General features: G+C 55.5%; 15 protein-coding genes and 1 non-coding gene across 16 annotated transcripts; 9 read left to right on the top strand and 7 right to left on the bottom strand.

The window, feature by feature from the left end:
* Window positions 1-99: 99 nt before the first annotated feature.
* Window positions 100-1,308, top strand: VTJ04DRAFT_8676 (uncharacterized protein; the record flags this gene model as incomplete). Its single annotated transcript, XM_069367138.1, has 2 exons — window positions 100-480; window positions 553-1,308. 2 exons carry the CDS (start codon window positions 100-102, stop codon window positions 1,306-1,308), a joined length of 1,137 nt encoding a protein of 378 aa, XP_069215497.1.
* Window positions 1,309-1,934: 626 nt separating this feature from the next.
* VTJ04DRAFT_8675 (mitochondrial 37S ribosomal protein mS23) lies at window positions 1,935-2,726 on the bottom strand (the record flags this gene model as incomplete). Its single annotated transcript, XM_069367137.1, has 2 exons — window positions 1,935-2,253; window positions 2,326-2,726. 2 exons carry the CDS (start codon window positions 2,724-2,726, stop codon window positions 1,935-1,937), a joined length of 720 nt encoding a protein of 239 aa, XP_069215496.1.
* A 55-nt stretch (window positions 2,727-2,781) lies between these two features.
* VTJ04DRAFT_8674 (uncharacterized protein) lies at window positions 2,782-3,162 on the bottom strand (the record flags this gene model as incomplete). The annotated part of the gene is made up of 1 exon (XM_069367136.1): window positions 2,782-3,162. One exon carries the CDS (start codon window positions 3,160-3,162, stop codon window positions 2,782-2,784), a length of 381 nt encoding a protein of 126 aa, XP_069215495.1.
* A 187-nt stretch (window positions 3,163-3,349) lies between these two features.
* Window positions 3,350-5,290, top strand: VTJ04DRAFT_8673 (uncharacterized protein; the record flags this gene model as incomplete). Its single annotated transcript, XM_069367135.1, has 1 exon — window positions 3,350-5,290. One exon carries the CDS (start codon window positions 3,350-3,352, stop codon window positions 5,288-5,290), a length of 1,941 nt encoding a protein of 646 aa, XP_069215494.1.
* A 1,079-nt stretch (window positions 5,291-6,369) lies between these two features.
* On the bottom strand, window positions 6,370-7,952 carry VTJ04DRAFT_8672 (uncharacterized protein; the record flags this gene model as incomplete). Its single annotated transcript, XM_069367134.1, has 4 exons — window positions 6,370-7,031; window positions 7,100-7,616; window positions 7,688-7,715; window positions 7,774-7,952. 4 exons carry the CDS (start codon window positions 7,950-7,952, stop codon window positions 6,370-6,372), a joined length of 1,386 nt encoding a protein of 461 aa, XP_069215493.1.
* Window positions 7,953-8,873: 921 nt separating this feature from the next.
* On the bottom strand, window positions 8,874-9,292 carry VTJ04DRAFT_8671 (uncharacterized protein; the record flags this gene model as incomplete). Its single annotated transcript, XM_069367133.1, has 4 exons — window positions 8,874-8,900; window positions 8,969-9,050; window positions 9,110-9,141; window positions 9,200-9,292. 4 exons carry the CDS (start codon window positions 9,290-9,292, stop codon window positions 8,874-8,876), a joined length of 234 nt encoding a protein of 77 aa, XP_069215492.1.
* Window positions 9,293-9,614: 322 nt separating this feature from the next.
* On the top strand, window positions 9,615-10,230 carry VTJ04DRAFT_8670 (uncharacterized protein; the record flags this gene model as incomplete). The annotated part of the gene is made up of 4 exons (XM_069367132.1): window positions 9,615-9,632; window positions 9,693-9,824; window positions 9,888-9,955; window positions 10,038-10,230. The coding sequence occupies 4 exons, from the start codon at window positions 9,615-9,617 to the stop codon at window positions 10,228-10,230; spliced, it is 411 nt and encodes a 136-aa protein (XP_069215491.1).
* Window positions 10,231-11,097: 867 nt separating this feature from the next.
* Window positions 11,098-11,640, top strand: VTJ04DRAFT_8669 (uncharacterized protein; the record flags this gene model as incomplete). The annotated part of the gene is made up of 3 exons (XM_069367130.1): window positions 11,098-11,196; window positions 11,389-11,451; window positions 11,509-11,640. 3 exons carry the CDS (start codon window positions 11,098-11,100, stop codon window positions 11,638-11,640), a joined length of 294 nt encoding a protein of 97 aa, XP_069215490.1.
* Window positions 11,641-11,916: 276 nt separating this feature from the next.
* VTJ04DRAFT_8668 (uncharacterized protein) lies at window positions 11,917-12,429 on the top strand (the record flags this gene model as incomplete). The annotated part of the gene is made up of 1 exon (XM_069367129.1): window positions 11,917-12,429. The coding sequence occupies one exon, from the start codon at window positions 11,917-11,919 to the stop codon at window positions 12,427-12,429; it is 513 nt and encodes a 170-aa protein (XP_069215489.1).
* Window positions 12,430-12,536: 107 nt separating this feature from the next.
* Window positions 12,537-12,982, top strand: VTJ04DRAFT_8667 (uncharacterized protein; the record flags this gene model as incomplete). The annotated part of the gene is made up of 2 exons (XM_069367128.1): window positions 12,537-12,589; window positions 12,742-12,982. 2 exons carry the CDS (start codon window positions 12,537-12,539, stop codon window positions 12,980-12,982), a joined length of 294 nt encoding a protein of 97 aa, XP_069215488.1.
* A 10-nt stretch (window positions 12,983-12,992) lies between these two features.
* On the bottom strand, window positions 12,993-14,066 carry VTJ04DRAFT_8666 (uncharacterized protein; the record flags this gene model as incomplete). The annotated part of the gene is made up of 3 exons (XM_069367127.1): window positions 12,993-13,409; window positions 13,495-13,698; window positions 13,776-14,066. 3 exons carry the CDS (start codon window positions 14,064-14,066, stop codon window positions 12,993-12,995), a joined length of 912 nt encoding a protein of 303 aa, XP_069215487.1.
* Window positions 14,067-15,165: 1,099 nt separating this feature from the next.
* On the top strand, window positions 15,166-15,765 carry VTJ04DRAFT_8665 (uncharacterized protein; the record flags this gene model as incomplete). The annotated part of the gene is made up of 2 exons (XM_069367126.1): window positions 15,166-15,329; window positions 15,603-15,765. The coding sequence occupies 2 exons, from the start codon at window positions 15,166-15,168 to the stop codon at window positions 15,763-15,765; spliced, it is 327 nt and encodes a 108-aa protein (XP_069215486.1).
* A 130-nt stretch (window positions 15,766-15,895) lies between these two features.
* On the bottom strand, window positions 15,896-16,249 carry VTJ04DRAFT_8664 (uncharacterized protein; the record flags this gene model as incomplete). The annotated part of the gene is made up of 2 exons (XM_069367125.1): window positions 15,896-16,012; window positions 16,079-16,249. The coding sequence occupies 2 exons, from the start codon at window positions 16,247-16,249 to the stop codon at window positions 15,896-15,898; spliced, it is 288 nt and encodes a 95-aa protein (XP_069215485.1).
* Window positions 16,250-16,724: 475 nt separating this feature from the next.
* Window positions 16,725-17,537, top strand: VTJ04DRAFT_8663 (uncharacterized protein; the record flags this gene model as incomplete). Its single annotated transcript, XM_069367124.1, has 1 exon — window positions 16,725-17,537. The coding sequence occupies one exon, from the start codon at window positions 16,725-16,727 to the stop codon at window positions 17,535-17,537; it is 813 nt and encodes a 270-aa protein (XP_069215484.1).
* A 311-nt stretch (window positions 17,538-17,848) lies between these two features.
* On the bottom strand, window positions 17,849-17,946 carry VTJ04DRAFT_t115. Its single transcript has one exon. It is a non-coding gene; the product is annotated as a tRNA-Ile (tRNA).
* A 431-nt stretch (window positions 17,947-18,377) lies between these two features.
* Window positions 18,378-19,901, top strand: VTJ04DRAFT_8662 (uncharacterized protein; the record flags this gene model as incomplete). The annotated part of the gene is made up of 1 exon (XM_069367123.1): window positions 18,378-19,901. One exon carries the CDS (start codon window positions 18,378-18,380, stop codon window positions 19,899-19,901), a length of 1,524 nt encoding a protein of 507 aa, XP_069215483.1.
* Between the last annotated feature and the right edge of the window lie 78 nt (window positions 19,902-19,979).

Below are 19,979 nucleotides of genomic sequence, written 5' to 3'. Positions count from 1 at the left end.
CTGAGATTGAGCTGCCCTGGGGCTCACATCCTCAACACCACGTTCTCAACGGGTCAAACTGGTCGCGGAATCGCAGATTCAAACCAGAAACTAAGAACAATGGGTTCAAAAAGCCAGGCGGCCGGTGAAGCCGCAAACTGTCCCCAAAACAAATCCAAACACGAACTTCCGGGAGGCTTCACATCTCCTGTCGGTCCAAACACCACACCGACCTGTGACAACATCACGACAGATCTCTCCAATCCCGTCACTACGACATCGCAAGAACCAATAATATCTGCCTCAATATCCGATAAAAGGAGAGAAAACATCGAGATGGACTTCATACGAAATTCCGTCAGCGAAGCGGGAGTTCACCAACTCGCCCTGGGCGTGTCCATCTTCGTCGCCGGCCTCGCCCTGGCTTCTATTCTCATCTTTTTCTTCCTGTCGTGGTCTTGGATCATAACCATCGGCGGCGTTCTTGTTTCCGTCCTCATCGTAAGTAATTCTGACAAACCATCGTTCATTTTCCTTCGGCGACTGTGTGAGGATACTAATGCGATAAACCAGTGGAGACATTTTACCATTAAGCACTCCCGCCCTCGCCGTGATCTTGCCCGGCAATGGATCACCACTCAGCCCTCTTCCACTCGACCTGAAACCAGCCAGTTGCCTGCAGTCTACTTTATGTATGTCCTCGGCTCAGGCGGGCACACCTCGGAGATGCTCGAAACCATCAAGCGCAAGTTCACGCCCCAGGCCAACCTCCACCGACGGTATCTGATCACGGTTGGCGACCACGACTCTCTTCGCCGGCTGTGTCAACTTGAAGACCTCTTCGTCCGCAGCCTACCGGACTCCCGCTACCGCGGTACTTGGGATGTTGTCTGGGTGCCCCGTGCCCGGCGCGTTCACCAACCGCTCTGGACCGCCCCCTTCACCTGCCTGCAAACAGCACTCTGGACAATCACCGCCCTCCTGAAAACCCCTGACCCCCGGCGCCATCCAGACGACAGCGGCGACGACTTCAAATACCCCCACATCATCGTCACCAACGGCCCGGGCACCGGCTTCATTGTATGCCTGGTGGCATACCTTCTCAAGCTCCTGGCCCTCGCCCCCGCCACCCGTCTGCGGACGGTGTACGTGGAGTCCTGGGCGCGCTCACGCACCCTCAGCCTCACGGGGCGGCTGTTCCTCTTCTCCGGCCTGGCGGACATGTTTTGCGTCCAGCACCCCCAGCTGGAACGCCGCTTCGGTCGCTGGGGCGCAATCTTTGTCGGCAACGTCGGCCGCCCCCGCCCTCCTCTGCCCCGTCAAGGCTAGGCGCCCTCCCGGGCTCCTGCACGGGGAGGCGACTGGGGCGGCGGCCACTGCCGCTGCGGATACCGGTGCCGCTGCGGGCCGGCGTTTGAGTTTGGCCGCCGCGTCGGACGGCTGTTGTACGCCGTCCTGGAGGAGGAGGAAGAGGCGGAGGAGTAGCGGCGAGGGAGGACGTGCGGCGACAAGGAAGATGGGGTTGCTGCAATGACGACCGCCAAGGCGGCGAAGGCGCAAGAAACTTTATGGTCATGTATTTTACTTTTCCTTTACTTTTCGCACATTTTTCGGTGCGTGTTCTCTTGATTGTCCGTTTGTCGTCTTTTGTTGTCTGTAGAAAATGATATGTTGCTGTAACTACAAAAAAGTGCGAAATTGTATACAATGAGCTGAAGGATATTAACAGTGCCAACTAACTTCTCCCATCAACGCTGCTGATGAAGGAGTTGAAGAAGTTGGACAAGGTTGATTGTCCAATGAAACAAGCAGCCGGTGCTGCGAATGGTATGTGTCGTCGTCTATTGTCATCACTGTACATTTCTATACACAGCCAGGCCTCGCCATCCGGCCCAGCTCCACTATCCTGTTGTTTACTTTCGCCCTCCGCTTCCAAGGGCTCGACATTCATCCATTTAAGCCAGCGGTTGCTCAACATCCAGCTTCTCATCCACAACCGTATCATACGCCTCTGCCTGCTGCAATTCGAGCTGGGCTATCCGGTCGGCAGCATACTTCTTCCACCGCTCATACGCGCCAGACTCGAGATCCATGCCCACGCGGTTGTATGACTGGCCGAAGTAGGCACCATACATGCGGGCCTCCTCGATGGCAATCCGCCGCTCAACCTCTTCCTGGTGCCGTAGCGCATAGAACTCCTTGCGTGTCACGTCGTAGGCAGCCTGCTTGGACATTCCGCAGGCCTCCATCAGCCAAAGCTGGCGTTGGACGACGCTGAGGTATGGCGTCAGTCAAGTCCGAGATCCAGATTGGGAGAAATGAGCCACAGAAAAACGGATTACGTACCATTCACCACTCAACGCCATCCCCGGTTGCCTGAGCCCCTTACTCCAATCCCTGCGCTTCGCATCCTGGCCATCCAACTCGAGCAGCATGCGTGGGCGCGCCAGCTCCCATGGGTGGTCGCGGAAGAATTCCTGACGCAGCTCGTCCTCCGGGTGGACGATCCGTGTCGGACGGAAGAGATTGCGGTTGGGGTGCAGCTTGTGCCCGCTTGTGCGCACGCGCTTCTCGACGTGTTGGACTGGATATGGACGGGTCAGGGTCTCGGAGGGAGTGACCTTGGCGACGGCCTTGGTCCAGGCGGGGGCGGGCTCCGGCCTGCCGGTGGGGGTTGAGCCGTTGGCGATGCGCTGTTCGATGGTCCGCAGAACATTTGCGGCCAGAAATTTGCGGCCCCGGCCCATTGTTTTGTCTGATGGAGGAGAGTCAAGTCGGAAAGGAATGAATTGAGGGTTCGGTTCAGAATGGTTTTGCTCTGCTTCGCTGGCCCGGGGCGTCAATCGACAAGTGGGGTCGTCTCTGGTCTATGGCAAGACCATTGGCCTGAGGCACTGACCGCCGTCCGTAGCTCGCAGGAGAAGTCGGCGGCGGCGGTTTGGTGGTGGTAGTGGTGGTTGTGGTGGTGATGGTTGAAGCTTCCGTGACTTGACGTTGTGGACCCCGGCTCAAATTTCCAAGTGCTCCGTCCCTCTCGGCCCGCGCCAAGCAACGCCAAGCCCGGGTCCCCTGCCCCTCCAGCGGAATTTCAGTGGAGGTATTGCAGAAGCTGCCCGCTGCGAAATCCCGCCGACAGTGGAAGAGTGGGGCACCGATAAGCCCGCCGCACCTCCGCGTCGACATTTTTTCGAGAGGCTTCAACTTAACCCAATTCAAACCCACCTCGACGTCCTCAACGGCCAATTGCCCCGGCCACCACCCTTCCTATACATCCTCACACGGCCCGCCAATCTTAAACCTCTGACAACAACCTGGAATCCGCGGGCGAGAGGCTGGGCTGTCGGCAGGCCACCATGTTGGGCAACAGCTCATGAGAGTCTCTAGCCGAATTGACGGGTCGGCATGCGGCGCGTTTCGCTTTTTCCTGCTCCGTCCATCGCTGTCGTCGTCGGATCAATCGAGCTCTTCTCGACCTCCTCCCTGTCCACCCCCGGCTTATAACAGGGGCAGAGGGCCCGCACAGAGCTGCCACCTCTCCAACGGCTCATCCATCTTCTCTTCCACCTTTGGCACTGTAGCTGGTCCCGTTCCTCGGCCTCGACTCCCCCGAGTCTGCTCCGCCGTGCCACCAACTCCTCTTCCTCCTCTCCACGTTTCTCGATCCTGCTTCGGCAGCTCTCACGGGCCCTCCATCCCAACTGCTCGCGTCAACCATACTGCCGCCGCTGCCGTAGCAGACTTTGAGCCTGAACCCGAGCCTGACAGCCATGACGCCTCCACCTCCGCTCCATCAAACCGGCCTGCCCCACGCTCACGCCGCCGCTCTCAGAAGCTCTCCAAACAGGAGCTGCTTTCCCTCGTCGATGCCTACGATGACGAGCAAGTCGGCTCCGTCGAAGATTACCTTCAATACCTCCGCGATCCCTACATGCGCGGCTACGCTCCCGCAAACACCCCAAGGTTCACTTTTGTCCACACCCAAGAGGAGCACGACTACCCCTCCGCAGACGAAGTCCTCCAAGGCAACGACGACACCCGCCAGACACTCTGGGAGCTCCGCTTCTCCGTGTTGACCCGCCTGCGGAGTCCTCATCGTGTCCATCTCGACCGCATCTATGAGCTGTACCGCCGCTTGCCTGAGCCGCGTATGCTCTACATCCCTGCCCGCCTGCGCCACCAGTTCCTGCGCACTCTTGGGCAGCCAGACGACCGTAATGCTGCGTCCATGCTTCGCTACCTCGAGGTGATCGCCGATGTCAGAAACACGGGCATTTCCTTGACCAGCGCCGAGTGGAATTGCGCCATTGCTTTCGCCACCAAGTACGTCGGCACCATCACCGACACCGAAGTCGAAGCTGCCCTCAAATTATGGCGTGAAATGGAGATCGATGCTGGCATCCAAGCCACCAACGTCACCTTCAACATCCTATTCGACGTCGCCTGTAAAGCTGGCAACTTCGCCCTGGCCGAGATGCTCTACCGCGAGATGGAGTCCCGCGGCCACTTATACAACCGCTACCACTACACCAGCCTGATCCACTTTTTCGGCCTCAAGAATGAGACGGGTGGCATGCGCGCCGCCTACCGCGAGATGGTTGAAGCCGGCGAAATCATCGACACTGTCGTCCTCAACGCCATGATCGGCGGCTTCTTGCGCTCCGGCGAAGAGGGCCCTGCTGAAAGTCTCTATGAGCGCATGAAGGCTATCAGCTTAGAGAAGTCCAAGAACTCCTCTCCCAACGGCTCCGAAACAGTCATCCCCGTCCGCACACCCGCCTCTGACCGTGCCATCACTCAAGCCCTGCACATGTTCGCCAAAATCGCTCGGCGCCATCCGCCCTCTCGGCCTGCCCTGCAACGCCTCGCGCTGCTTTCCCCGGACCTCCAGACGTACCGAATCCTGGTCAACCACTATGGCGTCCGCAAAGGCGACATCGCCCGTGTCGCTGCCTACCTCGACGACATGAAGCTCTTCAACATCCCCCTGCACCACGCCATCTTCCTTGCCTTGTTCAAGGCATTCGCCGCCCACGGTGGGTACCCGACATCGCCCTGGAGCGAGAGGCGACTGTTGGGCATATGGAACGCGCTGATCGACGCGCTGGACCACGGCACCGCCCCCGGGTTGGAAATCAGGTCGTGGTTGGCCGTTTGGGCGCTGAGGGCCTTCAAGAGGTGTTGTGGCAGTCACGACGAGGCTGGCAGGGAGAAGGTGTGGGATGTGTATGAATCTTTGAGGGCAAGGTGGTCGTTGAAGGAGAATGAAGAAGTGTTTATGAGGGATTTCATGGAGGATTTGATGAGTAAATAAGCTAGATGCCGAACCTGTTCTGTATTACGGTGGTTTCGTGGTGCACATAAACGGCGTAGACGGACGGACGGACGGACGGACTGCATATGTTGGCTGGCTGGTCACTACCTACTTACACGCCTTGGGCATGCCATGGCGGCAAGAATTGGCGGTCTGGTCACGGTGGGATGGCCAAAGTACATACAGTACATACATAGTGATTGGGATCTGGTTTCTTTGGATGCATCTATGGGGGCGTTTGAACTGTGTAATAGTGTATACTATCTTGATGGGTTGCGAGAATAGAAATTGGGAGCAGGTCGGACATAGAGTAGTTTGTTTGATGATCCCATGAAAGGCACTTATATGTTTTCTGTGTTGTGGATGATGAAGAACAATATGAAACTCTTGTCATCGAGTCATAACAAAACTGACTTGCCCGACCTGACCCAACGGACTGTCCATCAGTTAATCCATCCATCCCCCTTCATAATGGTACATGACATAACTACATTTTTGGTACATATTTGCTCCTCCTGGTTGGCTTTGCGCATATGGCCCCATCCAGTTTCATCCTGGGTGCAGGACATGCCTTAAGTACCGATTTCCCGGACCAGCCAACCTGAACCACTCTCATCATTTTGTCTCGCCGCCAAAGACGGCACCGTGAACAAAAGGAGACAACAGAAAGACACACCAACACACACACACAACGAAGAAACAAATTCCATGCACATTCACATTTCTTCTCCTCGAGAAGAAAAAAATGGCGTTTATTATTTTTTTTGTTTTCGCTCCCATCAACGCCGCCGCCAGCCATGAAATTCTTTTTTTCCCTGCCTGAGTTGCAAATGATGGACGCGCCCTCCGACCCCCCAAACCCCGGACCGCCAAACCAGACCAGAAACATGGGGAAAGAGAGAGAGAGAAGTAGTAGAAACAAGCGAAGAAGAAATAGTTAATGCCGACTAGCAATCTCGGCAGCACAAGCGACACGCGCGCCTGGCGCCTGGCATATGGTGCGTGCGAGCGGGGCAAACTATGGTTGTTGCCAGCTCATGTGCTCACTGCCAATTCGACGCCTCAACTGCCGCCGCCTCCTAGTGCTGCTGCTGCTGATCGTTGTCGCGGCGCGGACGGTGAGGGACGCCGCCGTTGCCGCCGCGTCCACCACCACGGCCCCGGCCGCGCCCGTCGCCCCGGAAGCCTCCACGGCCACGGAAGCCACCACGCCCGCGGTGGCCGCCCTCCCGGTTGCCACGGTTGCGGCCTTGGACGGACTGGAAACCGTCATCAGCAGGGGCTGCCGGGGCTGTAGTGGCAGCAGGAGCGGTCGAGGCTTCAGCCTCGGGGTGGTCGTCGGCCCAGGACTGAGTGTTACCCGGCGCCGCAGGGGTGGCCTGGACTCCTGTCTCGGTCTCGGCCGGGTCGCGCGGGACCTTAACATCGACCCATTCCTGGGATGACGGCACCGACGTCTCGATGTTTTCGTATTGGCTCTCAGCCGCCGCATTCGCAGCATCATCTGCCACCTCTGCGTTGGCATGGGGTCCGCTGGCCGCCGGAGCCTCAGGGGCATGGCCGTTGGTCAGAACAGCGACGTTATCCTCGGACTCCGCGGGAGGAGCGCTGGTGGCAGCCTCCTCAGTCTGCGGCTCTTGCTTAGCCTCGGCGGCAAGCTCGGCATCAGTCGGCTGGGGGGTCGTCTCGGCCTGCAGGAGCGGGGCAGCATAGGCAACAGCGGTTTGCTTGACTTGGGCGACTGAAGGCGCAGATATCATCAGCATATAGTTCTGAACCAATTCGAACCAAGACTTCGGAAGCACTTACAAGTTGTCTGCAAAGTCTCGCCGGTGGTGCTGCGCGTCTTCTCGTCCACGCCCTTGACGAGCTTCAGCATGGTCGAGACGGCGTTTTCATCGCCCGAGTAAATGTGCAGGAGAACGCCCTCCAAAGCCATGTTCTCATCGAGAGTGCTGTCGGCATCCTCAGCACGGCGTGCGGCAGCGAGGCGAAGAAACTGCGACAGAACAAGGAAGTTGTCGTGCAGGGCAGTCTGAACGTCGGCAGCGGCCTTCTCAGTGAGCTCAGCCACGAGATCGGCCTTTTCCTTCTCGAACTTCTCCTTCAGGGTCTTCTCCTGGTCTGCCAAGCGGGCCCGGAACTGCTCGTCAAGTTTCTTGTGCTGGGCGAGCTGCTCCTCGAGCGAGAAGAGCTGGGCCTGAAGCTGAGGACGCTTGAGATGGGCAGCCTTCTGATCGGCATTGATGACCCGGGCAGCGACAAGCTCGTCAAGGGTCTTGCCGGGATGCTCGTTGATTATCGCCTCAATCCTGGCCGTGTTCGTCTAGAGAGAGCCAATATCGTCAGTCATCGCGAGACTCCAGAAGGTCGGTTCTGCGGCGTCGGTGAGCGTACGATCTTCTTGGTGACATTGCGGATGCTCCTGCAAAGGTTGTCAGTCATATACTCATGACGAATAAAAACGGGCAGGATGAACCGACTTCTGGAGCTCGCGAATGTAGGGATTGAACTCGTCATTCTTCTCCTCCCCGCCAGCGACGGAGGCGGTGCTGGAAGCAACGGGGGCTGGAGACTCGGTGCGCTCCAGCTTCGCCTTCTTCTTCTTGGCCGACTTGGACTCGACGGGAGCCGGGGGGTTCTGGATATCGGAAGCCGCCATGGTTGACAGGTTTCAACGACGCAGAAGTAGTTGCTGGCTGGAGTTTGGTCGCTCTAAGTCGGGTGGAAGTCGACCCGGGTCAGTCGATGGCTCGTTATGCGGGGAGAGGACGGAAGTTGAGGGGTTAATTGTCGGATTGTACGGACGTTAAAGCGTTGTCAGGAGTCGCGAGGAAATTCGAGGGTTGGGTTGTTTGTTTGTTTGTTTGCTGCTGTTTGAAGTCGGGTTCGAAGCCTTGGGAAATTTTTGAGGTGGTGGTCAAGTCAGGTCCGTGTGTGCCTGGCCCAATCCCCAATTGCCGCTTCAGTGTTGTTGCAGTGCAGTGCGTGGCCCAACACGCTTCCCCGTGACCGCGGGGCGGACCCTCCCTCACCGGATGCCCCTCAGGCGATTGGCCACTGCAACAATTTGACGTCGGAACCTGACAGAACGGGGCCGAAGCAAACCACCTCTTGAAGTATCATTAGGCAGGTTCTACATCTACCTCAGCCTCCAAGTCTCCGTTGAAATGCGCTGGTGACATGCCCGGTCCTAGGACTCGGGTTCCGTTCCCTCCTGAGCTTCTCCCCAAGTCGCGACCCGTCCCTCAACTCTACTTTATGAATCTTCTTGTCTGAACTCCGACATGAGTTCATCCTGCCTTTGCAGCCTCCTCCCATCAGGAGTCGCCTTGCCTCCCCACACGCTAGATCGGACGGGATCTCCTTGGACTGCCCCTCAATCCCCGCTGCCAAGTGGCGTTGCCCATGCTCTGGGCACATTTGCCTCTAACCCTCTTGCGATCAACCCAACAGGGCAGTCCCTGGATTCTATCATGCTGGCGCGAGGTGGAAGAGTCGCTCGCTTGTGGTGGCACGGTTGGACTGGGTTGTCGTACCGGAAGACAACTCTAAACTGACATCGTGCGTTGGTTATGCCACTTCATCCCCGGAACTTGGCCAAAGCATCCTAAATCCATGTTGTGAGCTTCAAGACTCCGCAGGCGATTTCACTTGACTTGGGAGAATGGAGCATACCGCTGTGACCTTCTTGACGCTGCGCGCCGTCACGCCGCGCTCACCCCCTTTTTTCGCCTCAATGGCTGCCTCTTTCATAAGGCTGAAGAGATGAAGATTCTTTAGCAAGGCTCAATTGGCTTGCTCGAGACGGATCCTTACGTCTGCATAAATAGCATGTAGTCCAGGAAGATCTGGTATCCAGGTGTCAGCATCGCAGTGTATCCTGTCGAGTGCATGGGTGATGCATACCATGACATCAGCGTTTTTGCTGACATTCCGGTTTGAATGCGCCTTGACGATCTTCCTAACGGTTGCGCGTGGGTAAAGCTTTTGTCCGGCCATCTTATCAATCGTATGTGCGTCGTCGGGGAGTCTATTCCGAAATGTGGATGATGGATGTCAAAGGAAAAATGTTGTGTCAATTTGAACCTGATGTCATCATTGAGAAGGGGCCAGGTTTGTTGACATTCAAGTCCATCAGACGCGCAGAGCCAACTGAGACGCGACGGCCAGGGTTAGGGTTGGATTGGCAGGGGACCTGATCCAACCCCTCCAACCCCACCAAAAGCTTGGAGGGGAGCTCGCAACTGCGGCTTGGACATCAACATCCAAACCTCGAGCCGCACCCAGGACTACCAACGCATCACACAGCCGACCAGACAAGATGATGCAACGGCGAATGGTACAGCAGCCCTGTTTTTTCGTTTTCAAAGCCGACAAGACGACTAACACGCCAGAATAGTTAACGAAAGAGGAGGAGGAGGCCATGGGAGAGGAGGTCGAGGTCCGCCGCGAAGACCAGGACAAGATCAACAAGTTTAGCCGTCTGCACCAGCGCGAACTCTCAATCCAGGAGGAGCTTAAGGCAAAACAAGTGCGTTCTGGTCCTCGCCGCCTGTGGTCTACTCGACTGTCCAGCTAACCCTTCCCCCTGCAGAAAGAAAAGGAGGAGCTCGACGACATCAACACCGAGCTGGAGCTCGCCGACGAGGATGATCTTGTCCCGTGAGTTACTGCCCGATTGAAACGACACCTTCTCACCAGAAATTGGAGGCTCACATCTGGGAATCGTATCCCACGACAACAGGTACAAGATTGGGGACGCTTTCTTCCATATCCCGCTGGCACAAGCGCAAGAGATGCTCGGCGTTTCGACGGCGAAACTTGAAGAGGAGATCGAAGCGCTAGAAGATAAGCTAGGAAACATCAAGGAGGAGATGTCGCAGCTCAAAGTGGAACTGTATGCAAGATTCGGCAAGACCATCAACCTCGAAACATAAACACAACATTGAGAAATTCATGGAAACTAGCGTTTCTCCAGCACCGCGTGATAGCCCGGTATCACCATTATTGTGTATGCATATTTTGTCCCATCTCGTTCTTGAATTTTATCGACACGGAAAAGGCCCTCGCTGGACAACGGTCTCGAGTGCTGGGAGGGACTAGGGGCTGAGTCCGAGGTATTTCTTCACCGCCAACGTCAAGCACCTGCGGAGTACTTACTACATAATATGTCTCTTGAGCCCAGGCTTTAGGGAAATTATCAGATTCGGGTTAGCTCGACAAAGAGACAAAGGGGCCATGGAAGGGGGCGACTCAAACCACCACTTCGGGTACACACAAGGGCTCCATAGGGCCCAAAGCACAACTCAGAGTAAGTCCCGTAGAAGGGTAGAACAGATTAGTAGTACACAGTAGAAGACATTATATCTTGACCTCATTCTCTTCATGCTGCGTCTTGTCCCAAAGATCTGACTCGAGAGGATACCCGTTGTCAGGGTGTCGAGGGATCTCTGCACGTAATGCAACCATGGCGCGCAGTAGGTATTTCGAATGGAAAAGTCAGCAACATGCCGATCTCCCAAGCCACACGGAATGTGAATCCAAATATAGTTCTTAATTAACATCAAACGTCCCGCTGCGATCTTGACAGTGGTTCACCTGCGTCCCTGCATCAGAGCAACACGGCTCGGTCTGTTACCACGGCAACATCAAGGGTTAGGGTTTGACCCACAGGAGTTTGGGCATCATTACGCTGAGGTGACGGTAACGTACAACCGCTCGTTGGCTGTATGATCCAAGAGCAACAGCAGGCTCCGTGGATCAGAGCATCCATGATCCATCCCGCTCAAGCCAAACCGAGCGCCATGTCGTCACTACATCGTCCAGCCTCCACTGCCCCAGGAGGGCGGGAGAAGACCTATTTTGAGCAGCAGCGAGAGGAACTGATTGGCGAGATTGCCATGGTGAGTAAACAAGGAAACAATACCTGACTTGTCAGCTCCTCATCGTCGTCATCCCCAGTGTCAGCGCTAAACCCCCCACCATGGCATCCTGAATCCTGAGCCCCCTCCCTCCCATCTCACCACCAAACAACAAATGAAACCTGAATTCTGACTGATGGATCCCCTATTTTCCCCTGTTGCCGTGGGAGACAGAGTTTTGAACATGTCCTCGCAAACATCAACAAGTTGAACCGGTCGCTGGAGGCCGTCATTGCGGTACGTCCTTGTTGAAACACAGGAGACATACACTCCCCATCTGACCCGCAAGTACAGGTTGGCAATGAGTTCTCCTCTGTCGAGGCGCTTTGGTCTCAGTTTGAGAACGTCATGGCCAAACAGCCGGAGGAAGGAAAGTCGGAACAGCAACAGGAACAAGGTGAGGGCGGAGGAGAGGGCAATCAGTAAGCAAGGAGAGCAGTACACAGTGGTTGTCTCATATCGGAGGAACAGAAGAGGGTGGGAGATTGGTGCTGTAAATGTAAACATTTGTTAAACAGAAGAGGACGAGATCACGCCATCAACGATACCTGTTGTGGACATATACGACTGCGGAGTCGGGATGGAGGGAACGGATACGGCTCTTCGCTTAGAACATATTAGGGAAAACAAATCACAGGAAAACATGAGGGCACATATGCACAGAAAGGTCTGAGAATTTTTGATGGTATTGTATTGCTTCAAATGTTCCACACACCCGATACCGAAATTGATCAACAAACAAGCAATCAACAACAGCAACAACAGGACGGGACAAGACCGGTTACACAACAGCTCTCCCCCTTTCTTTATCCCTCCTCGCCGCACTCCAAGCGGCCGAGGCCATCCCACAAGCTGTTTGTCGTCGGTACTGTCCCGTCGTTCCAATCCAATCCATCCCGTCCGTCCATCCAGCCATCTCGGGGGTATCGCATCCCTTCTAAAACCCTATCAAAGCGTTCACGAAGAGAAGGTATACTCCAGTTAGTACATCTTGTCGGTTCATTCTCGTCCACTGGGTCAGGCAGCGTTGAGCTCAAACCCCCTCTTTTCATCGACACCTCACCAAATACCGACCCCGTGATCCCTATCGTCATGGCATTCCCGTCTTCGACACCCCTCCCATGCACCCCCCTTGGGCCTCTTCCACCTCAGCTATCCGTAACCCGTTCCACCAAATCCAGCCAAAGGGCATGGATCTCGACAAGCGGTCCATAACATGGAGTGAGTAGAAATGAGGGAAAAAGAGAACAGAAAAATAAACGGAGAGACGGAATGTGAGAAACATCAAGAGGAAAGCGTAGAAAAAGAAAGAAGATCCCCACATGCCAGGTCGCCCGCTTCGTGATATGCCTTGCCGTACTTTTGTTTGCCATCGGTAAGGTCGTGACACAGTCAGGAAAAGAAAAAGAGAAAGCAGAAAGAAGGATGCTGTTGTGAAAGCGGCAGCAAGGGGGGTGTAACGGAGAGAGATGATGGGTAAAGGCGGAGAGGAAAAAGGAGGAAAGAAACAAAGAGAGAATAAAACAGCAAGAACAACAAAACAACAACTGCAACAACAGGCGCATGTCTCATGTCGGGCATCATGCATGCAGTCCGTCAATCCCAATCCCATTCCATCCATCCCGTCCAGGGTTTCGTCCTTCCCGTCGTAAGTCGCATCCCTTTTTCATGGTGCGCCGCCGCCGGCGGGCATCTCATCATCCAGTCATCCGTCCGTCACCTTATCTCACCCCCCGTTCCAGGAGGAGAGGAGGAGACAAGTGCGTAATAGAGACAGCTCAAACCAGCGCGCACTTTCTCTTCTTCTTCTTAACAACCGGGATCGGCACGCCGTCGCTGCCAAACGTTATCCCCGCGAGCGTGGTACTGCGGCGACGCGAGCCGTACTCCCCGCTCTTGTCGTTGCCCGAGGACGACGCGAGCGCCTCGGCCTCGAGCGTCTTGCGGTCGTTGGCCACCACGGTCAGGATGGCCCGCTCAAAGATCTCCTCGACGCCGCGCATCTCTTTGGCGCTGCACTCCATGTACTGGGCGCCCATCTTGCGCGCCACGGCGAGCCCTTGCTCCGTGGTGACGGGCGTGAGCCCCTGGGTTTTGAGCATGTCGATGCACGTCTTCTTGTAGCGCAGGTCGGATTTGAGTCCGACCAGGATGAGCGGTGTGTAGGGGCAGAAGTGCAGAACTTCGGGGTACCACTGTGGTTGTTGTTAATGCCGTTGTTCAGAAAGACGCTTGAGGTTGGGTAAGCGTTATGGGATGCTCGGGGAGGGAAGGACGAACCTTGTCCATGACATTTTCGAGGGAGTTGGGGCAGTCGATGGCGAAGCAGACAAAGATCAGGTCGGTTTCTGGGTACGAAAGCGGCCGCAGCCGGTCGTACTCCTCTTGGCCGGCCGTGTCCCAAAGGGCGAGCTCGACAGTCTTGCCGGTGGGTGGGTGGATGGGGTAGGTGATGTAGTTCTCGAAGACGGTGGGAACGTATTTCTGGAACACCACAACAAATACGTCAGTCAATCAAGATTCAATCTCCAATGCATCTTTCGTTTCCAATCGCAACGCACCTCTGGGAAGTATCCTTGGCTGTAGCTAATGAGCAAGCAAGTCTTGCCGCAGCCGCCATCGCCAACGACGACAATCTTCTTGGACCATGCCGGGCCCTCGGTCATGCCAGTCCCTGACGATTCGCGCCCCGTCGAGCTGCTGCTGCTCATCATGGTGCTGACAGTGCCATCGCTGGAGCGGGTGCCGCGGCCGTCGCGCCGTTGCTGCGACTCGGGCCTGCCGCTGCGGGAAGCAGAGCTGTCGTGGCGCTCGTGCATGTAAGTCGAATTGCGATATTGATAAGATGCCATCGTAGTCGTCGTCTCGATTCTGGCGATGATGGTTTGTGTCAAAATGTTTTAGCGGGTGGAATGCACAGGTCAAGCCACCGGTATGCCTGCGCTGTGTGATGTGCTTTGTTGACAGCGGAAAGGAACCTTGGCGGCCGTCGGTCGTTGGGTAGATTGGGTTCTGGAAATCAACAGCGGTGATTCGGATGTTGGTGTCGTCCCCTCCCCTCCTAGTAAATGTATCGGGGAATTCAGATATCAGGTCGCTCGGTGATGTGCAAGATGGTGAGAGGTGATGCACTTGTGTTGGTAGAGGTTTCTGCTTTCCTGGGAGATATGACAGCCCAAGAGGGATGAGTTGTGGACGGTGAGATGCGGCCAGGCGCAAGTAAACGGTCGACTGGGCAACGGTCCCGCTCTGAAGCGCAACCGCTTGCGTTGGGCACAGCAGCGCGGGGCGGGACGCAGGGCCCACTTCACCTTCGGTCAGCGCAATCTGGAACAAGGGCGGAAAGCACAACAGTCGGAACAGGGAGGGGAAGCTTTTGCTCGCTCGGACCTCCTGTGTTTGATTTGAAAATTTTGAAAAAACAACCAAAGTCTTGTTTCTCCTCGAGAGCGTCGCCCTTCGTTTTCTTATTATTTTTAAAAAATTTTTTCCAGCGCTCACAAACCAACAAGAGACGGTCGTCTGACTAAGACAGGATTTACCAGCCACCTCAAATGCTGCCGTCGGATATGGGGCCCGCTGTGGATTTTTCAGCTGGCTTGGTCTGCGGTGGCTAGTGCAGTTTGGGCGGAGCCTCATCAAAAAGTGGCTCAAAGTGGCTGCCTAGCCGCCGCGATGTTCAGAGGCCTTCTCGAGTTCTTTTTTTGTCTCATTCGCGATGAGACAACGCCCTCGTCCAACTCCAATTTCATTTTGTCTCAAAGAAGTTGGACCTGACAAGGCAAGAATTGGCTCATCCAACCTTCTGCCGACTATTATTTCCTTCCAAGTCGTCCGTCGCTTCGAGGCGGGACTTCGCAGAGTTTTCAAGTGAAGCCTGTTTGTTCCTTGTTTGCACCCTGGGCATCCCTCAACATTCCGCCTCTTCGGACAGAGAGAAGCGCACCCACCATGGCAGATACCAAGGATACCAAGTACATCACTCTTGTGTCAAGCGACGGATTTGAGTTCGTCGTACTTCGCGACGCCGCCCTCGTCAGCCCGACCGTCAAGGGCATGTTGCGCAGCCCTTTCGTTGAGGCCCAGACGGGCCGCTGCGAGTTCCCTGAGATCAGGTAGGTCGAGCGTCTCCTTCATCGCTATCATGCTCCCACGTTTTCCCCATCCCCCTCAAATGATGACCAAGTCTACCAAAGATTGCTGCGTTCTTTCCGACAGACCCCTCCGCTTCAACCTTGAAGCGGAGCGTGGCTGTATGAGGCGTATCTACACTTGATCTGATGGACGACTTCTCATCTCTCAACCCTTCCCTCACTTGTTTTCTCGACTTCCACACCTAAGTATGAGTGAACACCCATGCTAACTTCGTCTTTCGAACGACTCAACAGTGGCGTCGTACTTGAAAAAGTGGTCGAGTACTTCCACTACTGGTACCGTAACCGCGACAAGGAGGACGTGCCAGACATGGACATTCCTGTCGAGATGTGTCTCGAGCTGCTCATGGCTGCCAACTTCTTCGGCCTGGAGCCTGGTCCAACTCAATCGTGGTGAATGATCCTTGTGCGCCAGGAGGTTCGAGGAACCCAGGCGCTTGATGCTGGGCCGCCACTGAATTTGGCTTGCTGGCCTTGGAAGGCCCGGCCATTTTATCCGTCTGGTGGTCTCTGGGGAGCGTCGATGTCTAGCGCCCCCTCAATGATTGCCTACCCTCGGAGCATGGAAGCACAGCGAGCTGGTAAGAAGCTACCTGTGCGGTTTCGTTTTCATGAACGGCGTCATGGTCGAAATGGATAACGGTCTTTGCTTACGGTATGGCAAAGGAATTCCAGTGGCTGGCGTTCGGAGTTTAGGATCAGGAATTCACAACATGACGGCATAGGATGGTAATGACCGCGCCACGGGCGTATTCGACACAGCTGGAAAGGGTGGCGGTTTCTTGATGTACCCCCTGTGCAGCCTTGTGTTTGCGGGCGGCAATCCCCCAAATTTCTTCTTCCAACAGCGAAGACATCCATCTACCTTGCCATCTTAGCATAACGTCGAGCCCCTACCCTCCTCCATGGGCACGATGTCTAAAGTAGATGGAAGAGGAACCATCCTTCACGATCTGCGAGGCTCGTGATGCCCACCGGGCTCTCGCTTTATTAGATAGGAGACATGTCAGGTAGTAGTTGATGCAGACGCCATGAACCAGATGATATCCCTCGCATGAATGACCAACACTCAGTATAGAAGGGTAGACGGATGTGTTACCAAAACTTTGGACCTGCGTTGGTGTTGTCGTCATTTCCAGGCTGTCAACTTGGCAGGCCCACAGCAGCCCAACGTCCCTGTTTGTGAGCCTTCTTGGCAACTGGGATGCCAATTTCAACTTGCTGCCGTTTCCCCTGTCAGAACATTTCACACATCTCTTTTGCAGCAACAAACCATCCATCAAACACAACACTCACCACCAACATTAATATCACCATTTTCTCCCGAAAACCAATTAACCAGTACCATCGCTCAACATGGCCGAAATCCCACCCGCCCAAAAAACTCGCACAATCGAGCACATGAACGCCGACCACCGGCCGTCAATGCGTCACATCCTGCTCACCCTGCCGTCGGGGCAGATCGTCCCCGCGCCGCCGGACGACTGGCTCATCCACGCCAAATCTGTCACAGCTAAGGTAGCCGCAGCGGGAGCAAAAGACGTCGCGCCTGATGATGACGACCCCATCATGGTGGACATCGACCTCGCGGGCTTCACGGTGCGCATCCCCTCGTCGGGGACGACGCACATTATCAAGTTTGACCCGCTCCTCACCTCGTGGGGCGAGAGGCGGGAGCGGTTGGTGGCTATGGCGAGGAAAGCAGCGGAGGAGTTGGGGGTGAAGTTGGAGCGTGAGGAGGAGGGGAAGGGATATGATGGTAGCGGTGCGGCGGCGGCGGTGGTGGTGAATGAGTACATGCCTCCGCGGGTCCCGTATGATCTTACGGTGTTTCTGGCGGTGTTGTTCTACTACTTCGTCTTCATCCTGGTCAGGGTCGGGGCGTTTGCGGATGCCGAGGGAGTGGCGGCGAGGGTGGTGGAGGCGGTGAGGTTCCCGGGAGGTGTGGCCGGGTTGGTGTGGGTGGTGGACACAATTTTCGTGCCGGTGTTGGGGATTCACCTGGCGGAGACCTGGTGGTTGGTGAAGACGAGGTTGTCCAAGTTTGGCGTCACGGGGAAGGTGTGGTGGCTGTGGGTTGGGAGCGTTTTCATTGAGGGCGCCATGGCGTTCAAGAGGTTTGATATTGTCGTGGAGAGATTGAAGAAGGAGGGGAAGAAGGCGCAGTAGACAGCCAGGCCAGAGCCCTCAGGGCGTCTTGAACGTCCGGATAATGTGGAAGTTTTGTTTCTTTTATTTCACATTCATAAAACTTGGCTCGGATGGTCAGAAATCCATTATAGGAACCTAATGTTTGCATAGGAATTTATTGTCGCTTATACCAGTTCTGCTCTGACGAGAGCCCGGGACCTGATGCTGATGCAAGGAGAATTATTCAAACCAAAAATCATGCATGGCCTCTTGGGGTAGTCCAAGTGATATCACAACATCCAAAAAAAATCCGTGCAAAATGTAAGCATTCCCTCCTAGGAGGGGGAGCTTGCCCAGTAACAGGATTGAACTGTTGACCTTCGCATTACTTGATATATCCGAGAGGGATATATTAGTACGACGCTCTAACCAGCTGAGCTAACCGGGCTTCGGGATAAACGGGCGTTGGGGAAGGCTCCATCGCGGTGGGTTTGATGAATGCAAGGGTGGAGGAGTCTGTGGGTGTGGGAGGTGAATATCAATGCCATTGTTGATGATGGGCGTTGCTGTGAAAATAAGAGAGACGTCAAGTCCTGTTGTCCTACCTAATTCGACAAGAACTCGAGACATCCAATGGACCGGATTGGAAGGCGAATATCGGATGTAGGTAGAATACCTGAAGCAAGAGCTTCAAGAATTTTTGCGCTGGACAATGCTGCCCCGCCCCCGCCATGGCATTTCGGTCCCACATCACCAATTGATGTCTCACCAAAACTAATACACTTTTACTTGAGTGATGTCGCTCCAGGTTTCGCTCCTGGTTTCCAAGTGTCATAATTTAGAGATGTCAAGATACGCCGTGGAATACACATCAAACAAATGGCCACACCCATCTCTCACAAGTCGAAACAAAAACAACATACATCTCCCATAAACCCAATCGAATCTGCCGTCAAGGCATGGCTCGACGCCCTTCCGGCACCTCTCCTCACTGAAATTCACAGCAATAATGATAACCATCATGATGCCACCAGCGCCAACAGTTCCGGCACAACTGACGCCATAAAACAGCTCCTGCTGTCCCGCTGCCCCAAACGCTGGGTAATCTACGAGCCAATGGCGCTCCTGCCCACAGGTAGCTTCTCGGCACCGCCATGGCCAGCTTTGTTGGAGTGTGCTACCCAGGAGAGGAAGGATGCCTTGTGGATAGCCATCCTTGCGAACCTGACAGCCAAAGCACCCGGCCGTGGTGGTGGCGGTCGGGCTGGCGGGGGTGACGGTGCGCTAACACACTTGGCTGTAAATGAAGGGATTCCAGCAAGCGTTCCCAGGCCCTCTGGAGGAGGCAATGGTTCCAAAGATGGGGAGGAAGCAGTTGAAGAGAAAGAGCATGATAAGCAAACAACGAGGGAAAATATCATCCGCTCGCCAGTCCATCTCAAACCCCTCTACGGCGTCTTCGGACCCGACAAGAGCAAAGAACAACCACCATCACCACTTCCTTCCACCCCTACGCAAGCCGACTTTGACGCCCACCTCTGGGTCTCGACCCGACAAAACGGCATCCTCCAGACCTGGTGTCCGTTGTACACCATGTTCAGCCGGGGAAACATCAAAGAGAAAGCTCGCCTGCTCAACTTTCACTCGGGACAGAAAGACCCGCCTCCTCCGGGACGCGCCGCTCCGCTCCACGGAAAATGGGCCGTCGATCTCTACGCCGGAATTGGATACTTCGCCTTCAGCTACGCGCGCCTCGGCCTGCGCGTGCTCTGCTGGGAGGTGAACCCTTGGAGCGTCGAGGGGCTGAGGCGCGGGGCCGAGGCCAATGGGTTTGGTGTGCGCGTTATGATGCCTCCTTCTCCTCCACCCAACGAGGAAGAAGAAGACGATAGTCTGGGGATAGACTTGACGACGGCGCAAGAGCGCATCATAGTTTTCCTCGAAGACAATCGGATGGCGGCAAAGAGGATTCGTGCGCTGCGAGCAAAGGCGCGGCAAGCTCAAGCGGGAGGGGAAGAAGGTGGTGAGCAACTTGCGGTGGTCCACGTCAATTGTGGTCTGCTGCCGACGAGTCGGGCGGTCTGGCGAGATGCATGGGATATGGTCGTGGTTGAAAGGGGCCGGATAGAATCGGTATCCTCAGGAGAGGAAAAGAAGGAACAGCGAGTCGAGGAGTACTCTTGGCTCCACCTGCACGAGAACGTCGCCTCGACAGACATTGAGACGCGGCGAGCGGAGATAGACCGTTTAGTGCATGAGTGGGCAGCAGAGGATGGAGGCGGGAAGGACGGTTGGGTAGAACATGTTGAGCAGGTCAAGACGTATGCGCCGGGAGTGTGGCATTGCGTGTTTGATGTGGTAGTCAGGAGAACACGCAACGCTAAGGTGGACGGAGGCCAGTGAGGGAGGCCGTGGGCAATGCAAGTTCAATTAGTATTACCATTAGATCTGGTACAGGTAGAGGTAGGTTGATATCATGAG

The sequence above is a fragment of the Mycothermus thermophilus genome (assembly GCF_041956435.1).
Source record: "Mycothermus thermophilus strain CBS 625.91 unplaced genomic scaffold VTJ04scaffold_6, whole genome shotgun sequence".
Lineage (NCBI taxonomy): Eukaryota > Fungi > Ascomycota > Sordariomycetes > Sordariales > Chaetomiaceae > Mycothermus > Mycothermus thermophilus.
Note: the sequence above shows the minus strand (reverse complement) of the source record. Positions and strands in the feature narration are given on the sequence as shown.